Below are 24,126 nucleotides of genomic sequence, written 5' to 3' on the forward strand. Positions count from 1 at the left end.
TTTTGACCATGCCCCACTTAAACATCTCTAAAATCCCCCCTGTGATATATAATTTTTATTATTCAAAAAGTGAACTCCTATTCACGTGGAGGAAGAATAAAAGGCCATAAACTTGGTCTAAACAACCTTCCAATGAGCATGGCATCCATGGAAGAGAAAAATAAAATAAAAGGATAGTTGAAGTACTGAGGAAGAAATAACTAAAAAATTTTTAAAAGAAATAATAAAATACTGTGATATGGAAAAATAGCAAATCAAGTCTCAACATATATAATGCAGAACTGAAATGCACATGTCACAATATATATTTATATACTGTATATGAAGCCCCTAGAACCTGTGGGTCGCGACCCCTTTGGGGGTCGAACAGTCCTTTCACAGGGGTCGCCTAAGACCATCCTGTATATCAGATATTTACATTACGATTTATAACAGTAGCAACATTACAGTTATGAAGTAGCAACGAAAATAATTTTATGGTTGGGTCACAACATGAGGAACTGTATTTAAAGGGCCAGAAGGTTGAGAACCACTGCTCTAGGGGATTCTAATGAACATTAAAGATTGAGAACAAGTGGACTAGACTATTCCTCTATATATCACAACTATTTAATATTTAATGCACATTTTAAAACTTTAGGGAAAATCCTAATAAAGTAGGTAGTTCAATTGAAAAATAACATATCAATATTTCTTTATTAGTTTTTATAAATGTACAATGTTAACAACAGAAGAGGAGAAACCAAGATGGCAGCATAGGTAAACACCGGAGATTGCTGCCTTGAACAACCACTTCAAAAATACAACTAAAAGACAGAACAGACATCATCCAGAACCACAGGAAGGCTGGTTGGGAGGAAATCTACAACTAGAAGGAAAGAGAAAAGCATACCGAGACTCAGAGGAGGTGCAGTGTGGAAGTAAAATACTGAGGTGCAGAGGTGCATGTGGAGCGGGCTGGCGGCTGAGGGCGCGGTTGTCGTTTTCAATTGAAAGGGAGTCTCAGGCTCTGAGCTCCAGTTCCGAGCGAGTCTCTAAGGACCCAGACTCATACGGGAGAAGCGGGACTGTCTGGCATCGGAACCCAAGGGCAGCTTTCTCTTGGGGGGTCTTGCAGCGATTACCTGGACACTGAGAAGCAGAGCCTCTGAGGGCAAGACTGAGAGCAGCCATAACTGCTAGCCCCGCCCTGTTGATCCCGTGGGACCCACCCCGCCCAAGCCCTGCAGGGAGACTTTTGCTGGATAGCCACAGGCAAAGGCTAGATTAGCACCTCCCTAGAGATCCAGAAGCCAGGAAGCCCAGAGGTCAGAGTGGGACCATCCAGTTTGCAGCTCCCTGGAAACATAAAGGACATACTCAGGGGGCAGACTCAGTGAGCACAAAAGCCCCATTGAAGCAAGTCTTGCCCCAGAGGGGTATCTCCAACACAGAAGTTCTCCCACTGCAGACACAGCTGATTCGCACAGCCAATTGGCCTGGAGGTCAATTCCTCACAGTGATAACTACAACAATCAAGGCTTAACTACAACAAGACTGTGCACAAAGCCCACAAGGGGGTGCACCAAGAGTGTCCACCTCAGGTAATTGGGGAGGCTGAACCACTGGGCCCTAGAGGACACTCAGCACAGAAAACCACTTTATCAACACAGGGAAGCATATAAAATGCCGAGACAAAGAAACAGGACACAAACAAAAGAAATGGAGGAAAGCAAACTGCTGGATATAGAATTCAAAACCACACTTTTAAGGTCTTTAAAGAACTGTCTAGAAGCCGCCAATAAATATAGTGAGATCCTCAAGAAATCTAGTGAGATCCTCGATGTTGTGATAAAGGACCAACTAGAAAGTAAGCATACACTGACTGAAATAAAGAATATTATACAGACTCCCAACAGCAGACCAGAGGATCGCAAGAATCAAGTCAAAGATTTGATATACGAAGAAGCAAAAAACACCCAACTGGAAAAGCAAAATGAAAAAAGAATCCAAAAATACAAAGATAGTGTAGGAGTCTCTGGGACAGCTTCAAGCGTACCAACATCCGAATTATAGGGGTGCCAGAAGAAGAGAGAGAGCAAGATATTGAAAACCTATTTGAAGAAATAATGGCAGAAAACTTCCCCTACCTGGTGAAAGAAATAGACTTCCAAGTCCAGGAAGTGCAGAGAACCCCAAACAAAAGGAATCCAAAGAGGACCACACCAAGACACATCATAATTAAAATGCCAAGAGCAAAAGACAAAGAGAGTATCCTAAAAGCAGCAAGAGAAAGAAAGTCAGTTACCTACAAGGGAGTACCCATACGACTGTCAGCTGATTTCTCAACAGAAACTTTGCAGGCCAGAAGGGAGTGGCAAGAAATATTCAAAGTGATGAACAGCAAGAACCTACAACCAAGATTACTTTATCCAGCAAAGCTATCATTCAGAAGTGAAGGTCAGATAAAGAGCTTCACAGATAAGGAAAAGCTAAAGGAGTTCATCACCACTAAACCAGTATTATATGAAATGCTAAAAGGTATCCTTTAAGAAGAGGAAGAAGAAGAAAAAGGTAAAGATACAAATTATGAACAACAAATACACATCTATCAACAAGTGAATCTAAAAATCAAGTGAATAAATAATCTGATGAACAGTATGAACTGGTGATTATAATAGAATCAGGGACATAGAAAGGGAATGGACTGACTATTCTTGGGGGGGAAAGGGGTGAGGGGGATGCGGGAAGAGATTGGACAATAATCGTGCACCTATGGATGAGGACAGTGGGTGGGGAGTGAGGGCGGAGGGAGGGGTGGGAACTGGGTGGAGGGGAGTTATGGTGGGAAAAAAGAGGAACCAATGTAATAATCTGAACAATAAAGATTTAATTTAAAAAAAACAACAACAACAAAAGAAACTAGGAATAGCTTATTCAAAAATCCTATATACTCTAAACTAAAGTATTTATAACTTTTCTATAAATTTAAAACTATTCTAAACTAAAGCTTATTTTAAAATATAAGATTATATTTGGAATGAATCAGACCTTCTTGTTTAATGCCAGTTTTCTTCAGTTGTCTAAGAAGATTTCCACTTCCTCTCAGAACTGTCTTCAAAGCTCTCAAACCCCAGTCATAATGTTGTTGAGGTGTCAAAAGTTCCCTTAAGTAAAAACATGAAAACCATAAAGCATCAAACAGCTATCAGGAATTCCTTTTATCATCATATCCAAAGAAATACAAAATGTAACTAATGACAAATAAAAATGAGTACTGATATCTCATACATTTATATAAAAGACCCAATCACAAAATTATCACTCAGGTAAAATGTTGAAGATGAATGGTTCATAAACTGGCTATCTCCCCCCCCACCCCCACACACACACACTTTTTTTTAATTTAAATTTTATTTTTAAATTAAAGATTACATTCAATATTATTTTGTATTAGTTGCAGTAGGTGTAAAGCATAGTGGTTAGACAATCACATACTTTACAATGTCCCCTCCCCCCAATATTTTTAGTACCAACCTGGTACCATACATACTTAAAACAATAATATTGACTGTATTCCCAATGACTATTTTGTAATTACCAATTTATACTATAAACTGGCTAGAATCTTAATGATTATACAATTACCTATTTCCTTTATTCCTAAAGTTTTTAATCAATCTATCTAGCTCTCAATCTCTGAAATTCTAGTTGTCACTACCTTTTAAATGATATGGACTAGAATTCTCAATTACCTAAAGAAGCTAAAAGCCAGTCTCTATTACAAAAATAAGACATAAGAAAGACTCCCTCAAAAGAATAAGTTTTCAGTGGTCAAATGGTAAATAAGACCAATAAATGTTACTTAGCTGGAGCACTCCAAAATTTTTTTTTCCTAAAAAAGTGAGATTAGATCTCTAGTATTTACAAAAAACAAGTAGTTTAGGCCCGCATGTTTTAATTATTTAAAGTAAAATCTTTCCTGTCTCACCTTAAGTACAATCACCAATATGAAAATCATTCAATAAATTGGACAAATGAGAAAAACAGTCACTAATAAACATAATCAATCATTGGAACCACAATATAAAAATAAAACAGAAAAACTCACCTAGAAAGATTGAAAATAGCTACCAATTTCCTGCCCAATACTTGAGCATCTTTAAAGCCTTCTGAATAGAGAATAACTTCTGCAATGAGCTCATTGTCTGGACGAGACATGGCTACTGGCCGGAAAAGCTGTTTAAGATTATCAGGCAGTTTTTGTCTTCCTCCATATCCTTTTCCAGCAGGATTCATAGTGATAAAAATGCCAGAATTTGAATTTATTTCTACCTGAAAAATTAATTTAAAATACAGGGATCTAATATCTGAAACTATACATATAAAACATTACCAACAGAGATTTGTGATGTATTTCTACACATAAATACCTTAGCAAAAAACTAACAACTAATGTGCTAACCGTCTCCTTATTCAACATATAATAAACTCCTTAGGAATCATACTGCTTTATAGAGCTTCTTTATAATCAGCTTTTGGAGGCTAAAAGTTTAGATGATAACTAGTTTGCATGCCTACTCATTCATGCAACACATGTTTACTGAAAGCTTTCCTTGTGTTATAATAATTTGCTAAGTACACAGAGACAACACAACTCTGAACTAAAGTCAATAATAGTTTATTCCCTTCTAACAAAGAAGCAATCATAGTGTAATAAATGCTTTGACAGGGAAGAGCAGAATATTAGAAGAGTACCTAGTAGGGGCATTTCAACACAGCTCAAAGAATAGAAGCTAAATTAGAATGTGTCAACTATGAATGGGCAATTAGGAAGTAGAAATATCTAGAGTAGAAAAACCTGGCTATAAAGGAAAGAAAAGAGAAAGAGCAGTGATTGGAACAAAAGATGAATTACATTTGCTTATGTTTTAGTTATATAACATTATTATGTATAATATATTAAGAAGGAAAAGATTTGATTATGTTTAAAAGTCAATGAGGAATGGGTCCAGGAAGGAAGGCAGAGGGGATAACTCCAAGCGGATCCCTGGGAAGCCGATTCCAAAGCACAGGTGGAAAGATAAGCACTGGTGAGAGAAAGGACCACTCTTTCTCAGTAAGAAGAAGAAAGGAAAAAGAAATATGGAAGAAAGTAAATTTTGATGATATACAGCTAAAAACTTAATACTTTCTCAAGTAACATGTAAATAACATGTTAATAATTTACAACTGGTCTTACTTTTGTGCCCTACCCAGAAAAACTTGTATTGTGAATATATTATTATAGATAAGAGGATAAATGTATAGTTCTTTTAACTTTCAGTGTGTTCAACATTACTGTAATAGAACGTACTTCACAGGATGTGGTGAGTATGAAATGAAACAATGCATTAAAACACTAAGCACAGTACTAGCACAGACTGATGCTCAATAAATGTTAGCAAATATTATAACTCAATTATTCTAAATAGTTTGAAGGTTAATTAATGATAGAATGAGACCCAAAAAAGGGGGAGAAACCTCAGAGACAACTCACAGGCAAAAATGTTTAACACATCGGTCACAGATTAGAAACAGGGGTGCCAGGAGAAATAAAGATAGAATACTGCCTGAATACAAGTGATGGCAAAGTCTTATAAAATGTTTTAATTCTTTAAATTACAAACATATTTTTATACCTCCTTGCCAAGCAGTTCACATACACTTCTATGATTCTTCAAAGCATCTTGAATTGTCTGGATCTGCATAGAAACTGCTGATAGTACAGCTTCTTCCAGTCTGTTGAATTCATCAAAACAACCCCAGGCCCCACACTTGACCAAACCAACAAATATTCGTCCCATTGACTTCACATCGATGCCCTTAAAAATAACAATAAAAATTATATTCACTAAAAAGCAACTGAAATAGCTAATAATAATTTAATAGTTTATGTCATTTACTCATAAGGTAATCATTTCACACATCTCTGCCTCTTTTGCTCTAAAAAATAGAGATTAAATAGCTACTCTTTCAAACTCAGAGTGGTTTCAAGGAGTAAACAAAATAATTCAGGTGAAAGTATTCTGAAAAGTACACAAAACTAAACAAATACTATTTTTGCTTTGGTTATTCTTTAAGTCAAAATACAAATCCTACACAAAATAATTTTTAAATGAATTTAAATTTTTCCTTTTCTATTTACTATTCTCCTTACTAAAATCTTTTTCTAAACTCTAACATAAAACTGTTTCTTTATAATAATTCTCTTTAGAAAAGTTTTGGGACTATTCTACATGCAACCTTTCTCCATTTTACTTTTCAAATAAAACAAATTCTATTTTCAAGCGATTTAAAAGTAGAGTGATTTTAAATACAACTTTGATATATAAGTATGTGAAAACTAATCCAACCATCTAACTAGTACACTATTACTTAGCTGGATATTTATTGATTCTACCTCATCACAATTAAAAACTAAAACTTGTCTTCCAAGAAGTCCACCCAAAGCTTTGACCGATTCAGTTTTTCCAGTTCCAGCTGGTCCGTAAGGATTTCCTCCAAGTCCCATCTTCATGGCTTGAGTGAGAGTTAGGTAGCACTTGTCAGTCAGTGGAGTATACACCAGCTTGGGAGCATTACCCTACACAAGGGAAATATAAGGTTTTTATATGCATGTTCTAATTACCATTTACAAATATTTACACAGTGTGAAATTCTACTTAAAAAGATAAAGAGGAAACAAAAAGATTAAAGTTTTTAACATAGAACAGTATCCAAAATATTTTTAATGAAAGAAGCTTTCGAAAGTGCAAACTGGAATTAAACTTAATTATTTTCAAGCATGTATTTTTATTCTTTCCTCAATTAATATATTGTTAGGTTTTCCAAACAGTCTCTTGAGTTTTTTATAATAGTACAAAAACATACTTCTAAGGCAAACAAATCCAAAAATATATAATAATCAAGTGTAAAAAGGCATTTTGTTTTGTATTTTAAATTCATGTAAGTTATTTCCTTAAATTTTATAACCTTCACATATCAGAATTATTTGGAGACCTAAAAGTTTAATTAATTTGAACAGTTTCTTATGAAACAGTTTTAACTGATCATATAATTTTCAAATTCTCTACTAAATTTTAGGGAAAACAGATTCCCATTCCAGCTGCAGTTAATGCTTTTCCTTAGTTTAGGTAGACAGATTGGGTCTCAGAATGCATTTCCTTTTTGAAAGAGCCAACTGGCAACTCTCTGACATGTGCTTACTTACATAATTGCCAACATTTTCTGATGATTGATTATAATAAAAATAAGGCAGAAAGGATTCAGATGCATTTATTTTTAGAAAAGCCTATATGAGTTAGGTTATTTTTTCAGAAGTTGTTTTACCTTGAAAACCATAAAAACATTTAGTAAACCTATTTTAGCTTATTTAAAATTGCACAACATTGTCCTTGTATAAGGAGGCACAAACCAAATCACTTCCATTGAGGTTGCCTATATTCAATTCTTCTTCAATTGAAGATATATCTCAAATTCTATATAAATGCTACTCTAAGAAAAGATACATTTAGAGAATTCAGTACAATACTGCCATTATTTTAACTTTTTGATAAAGAGAATCATTTTTTCCAATATAACATTTTTTAATTATGATGAAACAGAAAGAAAACATTCTTGAAAGTTATAACTAAAATAAAAATAAATCTTTCATCCAAAAGAAAATTTCCTTTAAAGTAAGTAATATCTAACAGAAAAATAAAACATTTCTGCCACAAGTCATACCTGATACTCATAAGTATACTGAAGTTCAGTATCCACCATTTGAACATAACATATATCATCACTTTTCATATAGAATCTAACTTGTTTTTTCCAAGCCCAGTCTTCAATTGTATGAACTTGAACTTGGTTCAACTGTTTCACCACATCAATATTATGAATAATGTCAAGGATTAATGCTTTAAGTTTAAGCTCCATAATGCCAGATTCTATATAAAAATAAACATAATTAGAGAAAATGTTAGCCTGTGACTTACATACTTTATGATATCTTTATACTGGGGATTTCTTAATTAATGTAAATGGTAAATTCATGATATATTTGAGTGGCATAGTAATATAGAGCATAGTAATATATATATATATCAAATCCACCATTTGTAAGAAATAATCATTTTGTATGTGAAAACTAACGCATCAACATTCAGTAAAAAATGAGTTCTGGTTCCTTATGAAGGAGTAAGCACACCCTGCCTTCCTTCCCTCTGAATGCAGGTGTAGAAAACATGGACAACATGCACTGAACTGCTACTTAGGACTCTGAAAAGTCAAAAGGATTAGGCAATTGAGGAAGGTCAGAATGAGAAGTGCTATCAAACACGTAGAGAATTTACCTTTTTCTTTTTCTTTTTTCCTCTCTGTATCACTAGGCCTGACACAGTGCAGCCTGAAACCCAGATTGCTGTAGACAGGGAGTCTCCAGGAGCAGGAGTTTCCAGCAGGTAGCTATAGTGCTGGCAGTTAAGACCCAGAAGTGCCTAAAACTCTCAGGGAAGGGAGCACTCCTCTGAAATCAGAGAAGCTATGATCCTGAAAGAGTAGGACAAACCGCTGCTGCTCTTTTTCTCTCTGTGTTCTCCCATCAATTGGCCCACATTATGGGTGTGGTCACTGATAGTGTGCAGGAAAGTATAAAGTATATGAAACCTCAGCTTTCTGGCCAGAGGACCAAAAGGTGGGGCCTAAGGGAACCAGAAAATACTGGGAAGACCATGGAGAGAAAAGAGATTAGAAAAACGACCCTATAAACTTGCTTATGAATTCAGGCTCATCTCCACACTGTGCAGGTCTCATCCTCAACATCAAACCAAAGACTTTGAGAACTGGCCTCTAGGTGGTTCACACGTGCAGATCTATACTAGCACAGTAGATTTGGAAAGCAGAACTGACAGTGGAACCACACCCACAGAAGGTTTGCTGGACCTTGTGGCCTGAACCAAATATGATCAATTGCTAAATGAAAAATATCAACATTGATATTTTAATATTACATTAATCCAGGGGATTTAAACAAAATCCAGACTCTATAACACAATTTTCAAAATGTCCAGGATACAATCCAAAATCATTCAACATGCAAAGAACAAAAAAAATCATATCACATAAGAAAGATGGAAGGAATAAAGACATTCTCAGATGAAGGAAATCTATGAGAATTCATAGGCAACAAACAATCCTGCTCTAAAAGAAACACTAAAGGAAGTTCTTCAAACAGAAGGAAAAAGGTACAAGAAGGAAACTTGGAGCATCAAGAGGAAGGAAGGGCAACGGAAATGGTAAGCATCTGGGTAAATATAATAGACTATTTTTCTCTTGAGTCCTTTAAAAACGTTTGATGGTTAAAGGCAAAAAAATACAATATAATCTCATGGAGTTTTCAATGTATGTAGATGTAACATTAAGTCAACACCAAGATAAAAAGTGGGATATAAAGAAAACTATATGATAGTAAGGTTTCTGCATTTTGTTTAAGTACAATTTAAAAGTTAAGTATATATATATTGTAACTTCTAAAGTAACCTCCAAACTAGATAGCCAGAAACAATAAATGAATTAAAATAGAATACCAAAAAATGTTCAAATAACTGAAAAGTAGGCAGAAGATGGAACATTTTCCCATACCAGTATTGCCCGAATCCTCAGAACTTGTGTCGATGTCAGTATAGTGCTCTAACTTATTTACTAGTTGTGCTTCAATCTGATGAAGGCTGTGATCTTGGATAGCATTTTCTACATCTTCAGTAAATTTAATCTGCTCCGCCAAGCATAATATCTATTAAATTAAGAGAAAACATATTTTTAAGAGGTGATTTTACTTAGGAATATTTTATCAACTTAAGAAAAGAAACCCTTTTCTCCAAAATTTCTATTGTATTGAATCTCTGTACCTGAATGCCCTTTTGGTACCTCAAATATTAACAGAGAATGCAGCCCAAGCTTACTTCTCAGAACTCATACCATCTCCCATAGGCCTATTTGGTGGGTCATAGAACTCACCAAGCTTATGGTAAGAGAAGGGACTTGATACTTTCTTCCCCTGACTCTCCTCATAAATGGCTTCTTTTCAACCAGTAAGATGCAAAGATAACAGAGTATGATGCATTCTATTTAATAAGTAATCTGCTAGCATCCCAAATAATCTCTCACTGTATTACTGAAGTCTGCCATCTCAAATTCCAATTTTATCTTAAATTAAGATCTGTCCTAACTTTCAGTCTAACACGCAAAAAACAGAAACTAGCTCTCGATCAATATAGGTATCTTTACCTTTATATAAAATTCGAGACGCTCACCCTGCTTCAGAGGCTTTCTTTAATATAGCAAGACTACTAATAAAGCAAATTGTACATTTAAATACCAGTCTTTGAAAACTTATATTAAAATAGTTTGATACAGTTCTTAAACGAACAAGGTAAATCAATATCTTCCTTTAAATTAAAGGCATAATCCACCATCATATTAAAACAGCAAATCTATTCACCTATTACTATTGAACAGATTGCTTTTTGTGCTATATAAATTTCAGCATCCAGATGAATATCATCAAATGCTTCTATTAACAGGTTAAGTCATTTAGTTATCTACATATGCATTTTATAATTTAGTATAGCAGGCTAAGCTACTGTCTTGCTCTAACTTAAAATATTGTGTAAATATCACATTAGATTCATTTATAGAAGAGAAAGCCGATTAGTAACTCTTTCCAGGGCAAAGTTACCTGCCATACTTTGTTATCTGCCAAACTCACCAGCTTCTTTAATCAGATATATGGTGAAGCATTTAAGCAGATCCAAATCTGCTTTTTTGTGAAAAGACTCTGCTCTTTAATTTTCTTCCTAAAATATTCACTCACCACCTCCACACTAATACTGATACATGTGAATTTTTTTCAGGCAATACTCCTGAATTTCTGTACTATAAATACACATAAATCATCTCAATTACTAACAGTCTGACATACAGTTTCTGTGAGAGACTAACAGAAATAATAGTCAAGATACACTCTTAAAAAAAAAAAAGATACACTATGGCTACTTCTAAAGTCACGTTACTATTAACATATGTGCATGGGCACTAATATTATTCATTAGAATGTAGTGATCTCTAACAGTGCTCTGCAAACATTACATGATCTAATCAAAATGAGTTGGCAATGACAGTATTATTACATTCTCTTAACTAAATGTCAAAAAGAATCACTCAGAGAATAACTAACTGGAAAAGGCAGGATTTGAACCCAAGGCTGTCAGATTCTTTCCACTTACCCTACTTCCTTCCCAGACCAGAAAGTGAATTCTCAGATCCTTACAAAAATACCTTTAAAGAACTGAATTAACAGTATATAATAATCCGTACCAGACATTCATGTGATGACTTACATCATTCTATCCCCTCATGGAAATGCTCTTGACATAATTTTTCTTAGCATACCACTAATAAACTAGAATTCTTTGTTTTGATAGATTAATGAGCTACAGTGGACCCTTGAACAAGATAGGTTTGAACAATATCAGTTCACTTATACACACGTTTTCAAAAAATATGGGGTGGGGCAAAAGTAGGTTTACAGTTGTTCACATGGAAAATAATTAATAAATAATAATACAAGAATAAAATCGGTTTCATGTACTCACAACTGTAAACCTACTTGTCCCACCCCATATAGAGTCAGCACTTCATATCCCTGCATTTAGCATCAGGGGATTCAACTAACTGTGGATCAAAATACTATTTGGTGCCATTTTATATAAAGGACTTGAACATCCTTAGATTTTGATATTTGCAGTCGGGGGCAGAGGGGTGGTGAGAGGGTGGGATGGGGAGGTGTTCTGGAACCAATCCTTTACAGATAACCAAGGGACCACTGCAGATAAGTTTTGGGGGAGTCAAAAGTTACACACAGCTCTGGCCAGGTGAGTCAGTTGGTTGGAGCGTCATCCATACACCAAAAGGTTGCAGGTTTAATTTCTGGTCAGGGCACATACTTAGGTTGCAGGTTTGGTTACAAGTTCAATCCTGGGGGGCTGGGAGGGATGTACGGGAGGCAACTAATCTATTTTTCTTTCTCTCTCTCTTTCTCTCTTCCTCTCTCTCTCTCTCTCTCAAAATCAATAAAAAACATACCCTCCAGTAAGGATTAAAAAACAAATTTTCAATTGCATGGTAAATCAGTACCCCTAATCCCCACATTGTCCAAGGGTCAACACTATTTATATGTTTAATAGTTCACATTTTTACAGAGATAATGAACTATTTACATTTTTACATTTACATTCATTTTACTTGAATACTCAAGAGCTCAGTAATAAGTTTCAGGTTCAAACCAGCAACTTTCTTTAACCTTTATCTCCTGATACAATTGTCATTTCATGAATCCAATTATTATGCAATCTTACTTTTGTACATTTCTTAATGTTGTGTCTTTTACTCTAAATCAATTTAAATCCTACCTGAAAGCTGACAGAGTACTAGGAAACATTCCCAGAGTAATAAAGCAGCTTAATTCTGACTTTGCACTGGCAATATTCATTGATGATTGCTTTTACTTTTCTATAAGAACTTTACAAGGTTTTTTATTTTTATTTTTTAATATTTTTATTGATTTCAGAGAGGAAGGGAGAGGGAGAGAGAGATACAAATATCAATGATGAGAGAAAGTCATTGATTGGCTGCCTCCTGCATGCCCCCAACTGGGGATCGAGCCCACAACCCCGGGCATGTGCCCTTGACCAGAATCAAACCCGGGACCCTTCAGTCCTCAGGCCGATGCTCTATCCACTGATAGAGCTACAAGGACTACAAGGTTTTTTAAAAACATATTTTAGTTTGACTCAAAGTGCTAAAGGATACAAATGACATCAATGATAAAAGGGATAAGAATCTAAAACGTTCCAAGCTTCCTATTTCATAAATCAAGCTACTAAATGTTTTAATCTGAAAAGCAAATAACTTTGAGTAGTTGGGTAGATTTTCTTATGAGAAATCATAGAATATCTCAATGCCTACGTTTCAGGGTCCCTAAAAACTAAAGTTACTGATGTCCTAAACCGATAGTGTTAGTCTTAATCAGTAATAAAACAAATCCTAAACAAGGCAGAATACTTAACACAAGTCTTAGTACTACGCTTTGATGAGGTCTGGAACAAGTTTTATAAGATTGGTATCTAGGATCCAGTGTTTCAGGAATGAGCTCCTATTAATACTGAGCTGCAACAATCTGCAATGTCCACCATGTAACTGAGCTCTCAGCTTCCCTGCTAACATTTTATTTTTATTTTTTTAATATATTTTATTGATTTTTTACAGAGAGGAAAGGAGAGGGATAGAGAGTTAGAAACATCAATCAGTTGCCTCCTGCACACTCCCTATTGAGTATGTGCCTGCAACCAAGGTACATGCCCTCGACCGGAATCGAACCTGGGACCCTTCAGTCCGCAGGCCGACGTTCTATCCACTGAGCCAAACCAGTTAGGGCTCCTGCTAACATTTTAGATCAGTGGTGTAACCATATTTCCCACCTACACGAATACCCTGCTAAATTCCTGTTTGTGTCCACCTCTTAGATCAATGGTTCTCAACCTTCCTAATGCCGCGACCCTTTAATATAGTTCCTCATGTTGTGGTGACCCCCAATTTCATTGTTACAAACTGAACATAATTAAAGCATAGTGATTAATCACAAAACAATATATAATTATATATGTGTTTTCCGATGGTCTTAGGTGACCCCTGTGAAAGGGTCATTCGATCCCCAATGGGGTCGCAACCCACAGGTTGAGAACCGCTGTCTTAGATGATTCCATGGGAGGGATGGGGGACAGTGTTATCTATCCTGTGCCCTTCCATCAATGATGGACTAACATCAGGAAGGAGGAAGCTACTACATAACTGATTCTCCCTCCACATTCTATTCCCCACTGGCCTGGCTGCTTATATCTCAGCATGCTTTCTGCTTGAAAGAATCGAATTATAGCAAATTAATGGAGCTAGAAGAGAACTTCACTATCATGCAGTTCTTCCCTCACATTTTACAGTTGAGGGAACTCAGACGCAGAAATTAAGCAATTTGTCAATGATAAGTGTTAGGTAAAAGGAGCACAGAGATGTCAGTTGTTTGAGCCCTGGTACTCTACTCTACGTCAGGGAGCATCCCAGGATGCCATGTTCTCTCCAGACATAAGCCTCCTTACCTGTGATGGGAACAAGGATGAGTCAATTGCACCTTGAGAACTTCGTCCAGCAGTAACACATTCTGTCAACAACTGTTTCAAAGTTTGCTTCATTTCCAAGGCCAAAGCATTTAACCAATTCTAAAAATAAAGTTAGAAAATAATATATGCATATCATAAAACAGATATATAATCTATCTTTTTAACTTTCACATTTCATCTTTTTTTATTTTTTGTAATCTTTATTGCTGAAAATATTACATATGTCCCCTTTTTTCTCCCATTGACCCCTTCTAGCCTTCCCCCATCCCCCCGACCCAGGCCTTCACCACCCTATTGTCTGTGTCCATGGGTAATGCATATATTCATACAAGTTCTTTAGTTAATCTTTTCCCACCACCCACCCTCCTCCGCCTTCCCTCTGAGGTTCCAAAGTCTGGAACCTCATGCTTATATGTCTCTGGATCTATTTTGTTCGTCAGTTTATTTTGTTCATTTGATTCTACATCTGAGTGAGGTGTCATGTAATACTTTTATTTTTCTGACTAGCTTTATTTGCTATTGCAAATGTTAAGAGTTCTTTCTTTTTTACTGCTGCATAGTATTCCATTGTGTAAATGTACCACAGCTTTTTTATCCACTCATCTGCTAATGGACACTGAGCTACTTCTAAATCTTACCTATTATAAATTACACTGCTATAAACACAGGGGTGCATATATTATTTCTAATTGGTGTTTGAGGTTTTTTAGGATATATTCCCAGAAGTGGGGTCAATGGGTCAAATGGCAGTTCCATATTTAATGTTTTGAGGAAACTCCATATTGTTTTCCACAGAGGCTCCATAATCTATTGACTGACCCTATTCTTTTATTTCAGGAGGGTGAATTATAATTTCTTATTGACTATTACATCCCAATGTGTTATATGCCATATAATTAATATATGACTTAAGTAATTTGAAGAAAACCTTTTTTTTTTTAACCTCTTGGCATAATTTCAAGTGTAAAAACTCAAAAGTTGTGGTTAGCAACTATATTATCTATATAAACCAATATAATATGAACATTTAAAAAGTAACTCATCCCTTTTAGCATTATGACAAATCAAACTAAATAGTTGGGCCAACAAATCAGAATCAAAGTGACCAACTAAGTCCCAGGCTCTTGCTATCCTAATGATCTCACATTCAGAGAGTTGCAACACTGGGAAGGGATTGCTTAGTTAAGAGGAACTATATTATTTGGGGGGTTAAGCTGCCTCTTCAAATAAAACTAATTTTGTTTCAAGGTGAAAAAAGATATGTTTTCACTCACATGATTATGGATAAAATAAAAGTTAAAATAATGATTAATAAAAAGTATAATAAATATTTATGAATCACTACTTACTTAACTTTAAAAGACTATCATTTGCAATAAAATCTAAGAGTAAAAGCTGCAATCTTAAATAGCTTTTCATTACTTACTTTAACTCTATGTTCTAGCTTTTCTTTTTATCTTTAGAGCTCTTTCCAATATTAAAAACAGCATGATACTTTACTCAGCTCCAAAGCCACTGAAGCAAAAGAGTGAAAAGCTTTGTCTATGTCAAAGCTCATCATCACAGACACTTCCAGACTTCAGTTTTCCTCTGCTGGAAAATTTGCTCTAGCCCAGCTCTAAAACTTAAGCTCTTCCTCTCTCTGTTCATCTAATCCCAACAAAACTACAGGAAGGAAAACAACAGCAGAAAGCAACAAAACTCTTCACCAACCATGGGCGCTATTTTAAAAAACTTCTGTGCTTTCAATCACCTGATAAAATGTTGAGGCCCAATGAGGAACAGTCCTTTGGCTAAACTGTATAGATACATGCATGATAAGACATGGCCTTTGACTTCAGTTGGAAAAAAATTCTGGAACCTAAAAATTATAATTCAATGTGATGCAACCTACTGCTATTTGGTTTTAGCTATATACCTGTAATAGGCCTTTGAGAATTCACTTTCAATCCTAAAGAACCAATTAATCATAGCTATTCTGCAAACGCACTAGCTGCAAGCTTACTAATTCACCTTAATCATCTTATACAACTCATTTTTATTAATCCTCACCAAGGATATTTTTTCCATTGATTTTCAGAGTAAGTGAATGGGAGGGGGAGGAGGAAGAGGAACAGAGAGAGGAAAGAGACAGAGAAAAACATCAATGTGAGAGAGACTCAACGATTGGTTGCCTCACACACACGCCTCGAATGGGCACGGGGATTGAACCTGCAACCCAGGAATGTGCTCTTGACCAGGAATCAAACCCGAGCCTTTAGTGCAGGAGCTGACGCTCTAACCACTGAGGGGGCCATCCAGGGCCATACAACTCATTTATAATAGAAAAGAGAACTAAGACTTATGGAGTACTTATGTTCCAAACACTACATAATATGCTTAAAGCCATTTATCTCATTTAATTTTCAAAAGAAAGCCTTTTCAACAAATAGTGAGATTCCCATTTTACAGATAAGGAAACAGATTCTAAGTCACATAGCTAATAATTTTTGTAGCTAAGATTATTATCCAAGCAAAGGCTCTTTTCATAATTATATACTGCCTTCCAAAGATTAAAAATCCATATTCCCTTTAATATCAAATCATTCTGAACAAAACAAAAAAACAAATTACTTTTTAAATTAACCAACTTGACCCTAAAAATTGACTAAATAATTTTTATATAAAGTTCATACACTTAATTCTTTTAATTTTCATACATGAAAAAGAATTACTTACCTCTACATTATTTGATAGAAGAACTTTATTTTTTAAAGGTACAACTTCGCCCTCCAAAGATTTCATTGCAATTATATGTCTTGACTCATTATCAAAACATACACTATTAATACCTACATTATAAAAGCAACAATTTAAATTAAAAATGATTAAAAATAATTATTAGAAATCATATATGGTTATCACATAATATATACTTCATAATAAATATGACAATGCAATAGAATTATGTTAATTTTAGCATATAATGTAATACAATAGATTTTCATAACCAACAAGAGGAAACAACCCAAGCCCATCAACAGGTAAATGAATAAACTGTGATATATTCAAACAATGAAATGTTATTCAGTAATTTAAAACAATAAAATATAAGGTTGGTATCTCAAAACATTGTGAGAAAAAAAAGTCAGACACAAATTAATGCGTAAGAATAGAGACTGATGATTCAACTGATTTGAGGCAAAAAGATGAGAGAAAGGGAGAGGGCAAATAAGACTGCCCTTCCCCAAAATTTGAACATTGTTTAATATTTAACAACAACAACAAAAAGCCTAAATACATTAACTAATTTTGATCCCAGAAAACCCTATAAGTTATTATTTTCAAATTTTCAGAGAGGTAACAATTAATTAAAACTGACTAATAAATAGTACAGGTAGAGCTTGATTGCAAGCCTTCTGATTCCAAGAGCTCTTTCCACTACCGCCCACAGCCCACAGTTATAAACATCTTAAAACTTCATATAGATAGTGGTTAATAAATACTTCTGCAAAGCACCAGAGTAAATATTTTCGGTTTCTACAAGCCATGATTCTCTGTATCAACTAACCAAATCTGTGCTAGAAGCATAAAAGCAGCTATAGACAATAGTGTGACAGTGTTATGAGTGTGACAGTGTTCCAACAAATTTTCTTCTAAAAACACTGGCAGTGAGAGATTAAAAATGGCAGCAGAGTAAGTGGATGCTGCACAAACATGTTCCCAGGAACACACTGGAATTACAACTAAAATACAAAAAACTTCCTGAATAATCAACAGAAGACTCACTAGAGAGAACTTGATATGTGAGGACCTAAAGTGGAGACTGCATAGAGACTGGTAGGAGGGGCAGAGGCGTGAAAGGGCTGGCTTTTCACCCACTGACAGCATCTAAAGTTCCAGACAGATATCTCAGCTGTGGGGAGTTGCCACTGAGAACTCTGGAATCTAATCCCCAAGCTGGGCCCCTAAGCAGAGAGCACCACAACTAAGAAAGGTACCCATATAACATTTGGCTGTGAAAAGCAGTAGGGTTGCTGTCTGCCAGGGAGCTACAGCTAGAAATTCAGGGAGCCTCTTAACGGGCCAACATACAAAATTCCATGTGGAGCCAGCCACCTAGTGCTTAGGCAGAAGAAGAGCAGGGTGGACTGTAGCTGAGTGAGAAGAAGCCAGGATTGGGGACTAAGAAGTTAGAGCTCAGAAGGCAGACACCCCCAGTTTCCTGTGCTGAGTCATTCCCTCATGCAGCAGAGGACATCTTTCCCAGACAGATATTTGCCCTGCCTGGGGGGAAGACAGTTGACTCATCCTATTAGAAAACACCTTCCCCTGAGGTCACTGAAGAGACTGAAAATAATAATTAGCCTCCAGGCAGAAGCAACTGCCCACTTTATTGAAAAAAAACTCTTGCCACACCTGAGGACAATTGCCTGGGGGCAATCCAAATCAGAATCCTATCAGGCTATAGGCAGAGGTAGTCTCTAGAGGCTTTGAGTCTTTGCCTGATCTAATTAGTCAGAAATAGCATTTGACACTGTCCTGCACTAGAGATTGAGAAGCATATAAGATCTACCTAATACACAGTTAAAACCCAAACAGACAGCCAAAATGAAGGGACAAAGAAACAACCCCACAATGAAAGAACAAGAGAATTCTCCAGAAGAAGAGATAAATGAAGCAGAGGTAAGAAATTTATCTGAAACAGAGATAAGAAATTTATCTGATGGTAAAGATGCTCAACAGCATGAGAAAAGATATAGTAACTATGAAAAAAGAACACTCAGAAATAAAGAATGACATAACACAAATAAAGAACACATTGGAAGGCATACACAGCAGATTAGGGGAAGCTCAGGATCAAATTAGTAAATTAGAAGACAGGTTTGAAAAAAATCAATCAGAGAACCAAAAAGAAAAAAACAATTAAAATACATGAGGAGAGCTTAAGGGAGTTGTGGGACAATGTGAAACATAACAATATTCGAATAACAGGTGTAACAGAAGAGGCAGAAAGGAAGAAAGGGATAGAGAATGTGTTTGAAGAAATATTGGCAGAAAACTTCCCTAACCTGGTAAAGGAAAAGGTCACACAGGTTCCGGGGACACAGAGAACCCCAAGCAAGAAGAACCCAAACAGGCCCACGCCCAGACATATCATAATGAAAATGCCAAAAATTAAAGACAAAGAGAGAATCTTAAAGACAGCAAGAGAAAAGAAAACTGTTACCTACAAAGGAGCTCCGATAAGGCTGACACCTGATTTCTCAACAGAAACTCTACAGACCAGAAGGGAATGGCATGAAGTACTCAAGGCAATAGAAAGCAAGGATCTGAAACCAAGATTACTATATCCAGCAAGGCCATCATTCAAAATAGACGGTCAAATAAAGAGCTTCAATGACAAAAAAAAGTTAAAGGAGTACATCGCCACCAAGCCAGCATTACAAGAAATGATAAAAGGGACTGCTGTAATGAGAAGAAACAGAGAGAGAAACCTAGATATACATATTTAAAATGGAAGCAAATAAGTAACTATCAATAATAACCCTAAATGTAAATGGATTAAATGCTCCAATAAAAAAGCATTGGGTAGCTAAATGGATACAAAAACATGACCCAACTATATGCTGTCTACAAGAGACCCACATCAAAACAAAAGACACACACAGGATAAGAGTGAAGGGATGGAAAAAAATTGTCCATACAAATGGAAAAGAAAAATAAGCTGGAATAGCAATACTCATGTTCGACAAAATAGACTTTGGAATGAAGGCCACCACAAGAGACAAAAAAGGTCACTACGTAATACTAAAGGGATCAATCCAACAATAGGATATAACACTGGTAAACATTATACACCCAATATAGTAGCAACTAAATATATTTAAAAAAAAACTTTTAGACGACTTTAACGGAGAGATCAACAATACAGTCATAGTAGGGGACTTTAACACCCTTCTGACTTCACTGGATAGATCTTCCAGACAAAAACTTAACAAAAAAACAATGACTCTAAAGGACACACTGGATCAGATGGATTTAATTGACATTTATAGAACATTTCACCCCAAAGCAGCAGAATATACATTGTTCTCAATTACACATGGATCACTCACAAAGATAGACCACGTTAGGACACAAGTCTTTACAAGTTTAAGAAGACTAAAATCACATCAAACATCTTCTCAGATCACAGTGGAATGAAATTAGAAAGCAACTACAGTAAAAACACCCCAAAACACTCAAACACATGGAGGCTAAGTAGAATCTCTGAGACACAACAAAAGCAGTCCTGAGAGGGAAGTTTATATATGTCAAACCTAAAGCCAACATCATACTTAATGGGCAAAAACTAAAAACATTTCATCTAAGAACAGGAATAAGACAGGGATGCCCACTTTCACCATTCTTATTCAACACTAGAGGCCCAGTGCACAAATTCGTGCATTGGTGGGGTCCCTCGGCCTGGCCAGCGATTAGAGCTGATTGAGGCCATCTTGCCCAGTCCCAATCAGGGCCAATTGATGCCGGCCAGCCGGGGGGAGGGACTGTGGGAGGTTGGCCGGCCATGGGAGGTTGGCTGTGTGAGTGCACTGACCACCAGGGGGTAGCTCCTGCGTTGATCGTCTGCCCTCTGGTGGTCAGTGGGCATCATAGCAACCGGTCAACTGGTCATTTGGTCAACAGGTCATTACAGCCACTTAAGCTCTTATATATATAGATATTACTGGAAGTGCTAGCCATAGCGATCAGACAAGAAGAATAAATAAAAGGTATCCAAATTGGAAAAGAAGAAATAAAACTGTCATTATTTGCAGATGACATGATATTGTACATAGAAAACCCTAAAGAATCCACCAAAAAAACTACTAGATTTAATAAGTGAATTTGGCAATGTAGCAGTATACAAAATCAACACCCAAAAATTGATGGCTTTTGTATACAGTAATAATGAACTCACAGAAAGAGAAACTAAAAAAACAATCCTATTTACCGTTGCAAAAAAAAAAAATTTATGGTACTTAGGAATAAACTTAATCAAGGAGGCCAAAGACCTATACTCAGAAAACTACAGGACATTGAAAAAAGAGATAGAAGATATAAACAATTGCAAGAATATATACTGTGTTCATGAATTGGTAGAATCAACATCATTAAATGTTCATACTACCCAAGGCAATCTACAGATTCAATGCAATCCCTATTAAAATACCAACAGCATATTTCACAGACCTAGAACAAATACTCCAAAAATTTATATGTAATCAAATAGACCCCGAATAGCTGCAGCAATCCTGAGAAAGAAGAACAAAGCTGGAAGAATCACAATACCAGATTTCAAGTTATACTACAAAGCCACCGTAATCAAAACAGCCTGATACTGGCATAAGAACAGGCATGTAGATCAATGGGACAGAACAGAGAACCCAGAAATCAACCCCAGTCATTACACTCAATTAATATTTGACAAAGGAGGCAAGAATATACAATGGAGTCAAGACAGTCTCTTCAATAAATGGTGTTGGGAAAATTGGACAAATACATGCAAAAATGGAAACTAGACCACCAACCTAAACCATACACAAGAATAAACTCAAAATGGATAAAGGACTTAAATGTAACTTGTGAAACCATAAAAATCCTAGAAGAAACCATAGACAGAAAAATCTCAGACATCTCTCATAGCAATATGTTTACAGATACATCTCCTAGGGCAACGGAAACTAAGGAGAAAATAAACAAATAGGACTACATCAAAATAAAAACGTCTGCACAGCAAAAGATACCATCCATAAAACAAGAGAGCCCACTGTATGGGAGAACATATTCAGCAATGACACATATGATGAAGGATTAATACCCAAAATATATAAGGAACTCATTCAACTTAAAAGAAGGAAAACAAACAATCCAATTAAAAAATGGGCAAAGGACCTAAATAGACACCTCTCCAAAGAGGACATACGGATGGTCAAAATGCATATGAAAAAAATGTTCAAAGTCATTGATCATCAGAGAGATGAAAATTAAAACAACAATGAGGTATCACCTCACACCTGTCAGAATGGCTACCATCAACAAATTAACAAATGACAAGTGCTGGCAAGGATGTGGAGAAAAGGGAACCCTAGTACACTGCTGATGGGAATGCAGACTGTGCAACCGTTATGGAAAACATTATGGAATGTCCTCAAATAATTAAAATGGAACTGCCATTTGACCCAGTGATCACTCTTATAGGAATATAGCCTAAGAAAACCGAAGCACCACTACGTTCATAGCAGCACAATTGACAATAGCTAAGATCTGGAAACAGCCCAAGTGCTCATCTGTAAATGAGTGGATAAAAGAGTTGTGGTACATTTATACCATGGAATACTATGCAGCTGTAAAAAAGAAGAATCTCTTAACCTTTGAGACAGCATAAGGAACCTGGACAGTATCATGATAAATGAAATAAGTTAATAAGAGAAAGACAAGTATCACATGATAGCACTCATATGTGGAATCTAAATAACAAAATAAGCTGATGAACAAAGTGGATTCAGAGACAAGGAAGCATGGAGCTGTGCAGAATCTCAGAGGGAAGGCGGGGGAGGGTGGATGGGTGGGAGGTAATCAACCAAATACCTTGTATGCGTATATGCATAACCCATGGACATAGACAATAGGGTGCTGAAGGCTTGGGCCTAGGGGTGGGGGTGGTCTGGAGGGGGTCAATGGGGGTAAAAAGGGAACCTATGTAATACTTTCAACAATAAAGAATAATAAAAAGCCCTGACCAGTTTGGCTCAGTGGACAGACCGTCGGCCTGCGGACTGAAGGGTCCCGGGTTCGATTCCGGTCAAGGGCATGTACCTTGGTTGCAGGCACATCCCCAGTGGGGAGTGTGCAGGAGGCAGCTGATCGATGTTCCTCTCTCATCAATGTTTCTAACTCTCTATCCCTCTCCCTTCCTCTCTGTAAAAAATCAATAAAATATATTTTTTTAAAAAAAAGAATAATAAAAAAAAGTTATAACTTAAAAAGAAACTGGCAGTGAGCCAGATTTGGCCTGTGGGTCTATAATTTGCTGATCCCTAATTACAGGTAAAGATGAAGAAAAATTTTTATTTCTTAAAGTTAATTTGAAAAATATGACTTTTCTAAAAAAATGAAATATTTTAAGAAAAAAAATCATCATTATTTTTGCAGCAAAGCAATTCCATTTGCAATTACCCAGCAAAACTGATTCAACAATGTCAAAGAATATGGCACTATTACTCTACACTTTTTTTCAAGTAATCTTACCTATTTCCATAGAGTGGTTATTATCTATATACAAATAACTCCTAAGTTGACATCTCCATCCCAGGTATCTTTGCTGACAATAATTGCCTATTGAATATCTCCACTTGGATATCATTCAGGAGATCTTGAACTCAGTAATGAAGGGACATGTTCTCCTTCACTTCCAAGACTCTGCAGAACCTATTCCCTCTGCCTCCCCATCTTTCTTCTAGCTAACACCTACTAGTATACATTCTTCAGTCTCATGTTAGAAGTCACCTTCTTTATGATGTCCCAAAACTGACCTAAATGCCTTCATAGATGCAGATATAATGCCATCTACACTAATAAAAGAGAAACATGGTAATTAGCGTACGGCCGCTACCCTTTTCATTGGCTAATCAGTGAGTATATGCAAATTAACTGTCAGGCAAGATGGCGGCCGGCAGCCAGGCACTGAAGCGAGCATGAGGCTTGCTTGCTGCAGACTCCAACGTTCCCCGCCTCACTTGCCGGCCCCTCAGCTGCAACTCTAAGCAACTATGTACTACGTTGCAAATAAGAAGCTAAACAAAACCCCAGAAATCGGCTTCCATTCAGCCGGGCTCAGACCGCAACATTGTATCGATGTTTTCAGCAG

General features: G+C 36.2%; 1 protein-coding gene across 4 annotated transcripts in view; it reads right to left on the reverse strand.

The window, feature by feature from the left end:
• The window catches only part of DYNC2H1 (dynein cytoplasmic 2 heavy chain 1), a 297,101-nt gene that overhangs the window by 232,413 nt on the left and 40,562 nt on the right, over window positions 1–24,126 (reverse strand). For all 4 annotated transcript variants that reach the window (XM_070426022.1, XM_070426020.1, XM_070426023.1 and 1 more), the window contains exons 29-36: window positions 16,953–17,065; window positions 14,214–14,333; window positions 9,646–9,796; window positions 7,747–7,952; window positions 6,422–6,604; window positions 5,661–5,843; window positions 4,091–4,314; window positions 3,031–3,146 (exon numbers count right to left, since the gene is read on the reverse strand). In XM_070426022.1, the coding sequence (XP_070282123.1) occupies window positions 3,031–3,146; window positions 4,091–4,314; window positions 5,661–5,843; window positions 6,422–6,604; window positions 7,747–7,952; window positions 9,646–9,796; window positions 14,214–14,333; window positions 16,953–17,065 (1,296 nt within the window). The remainder of the gene's footprint in view (window positions 1–3,030; window positions 3,147–4,090; window positions 4,315–5,660; window positions 5,844–6,421; window positions 6,605–7,746; window positions 7,953–9,645; window positions 9,797–14,213; window positions 14,334–16,952; window positions 17,066–24,126) is intronic.

Source organism: Myotis yumanensis, unplaced genomic scaffold (assembly GCF_028538775.1).
Source record: "Myotis yumanensis isolate MYYU_CA2020_CCGP unplaced genomic scaffold, mMyoYum1.0.hap1 SCAF_10, whole genome shotgun sequence".
Classification (NCBI taxonomy): domain Eukaryota; kingdom Metazoa; phylum Chordata; class Mammalia; order Chiroptera; family Vespertilionidae; genus Myotis; species Myotis yumanensis.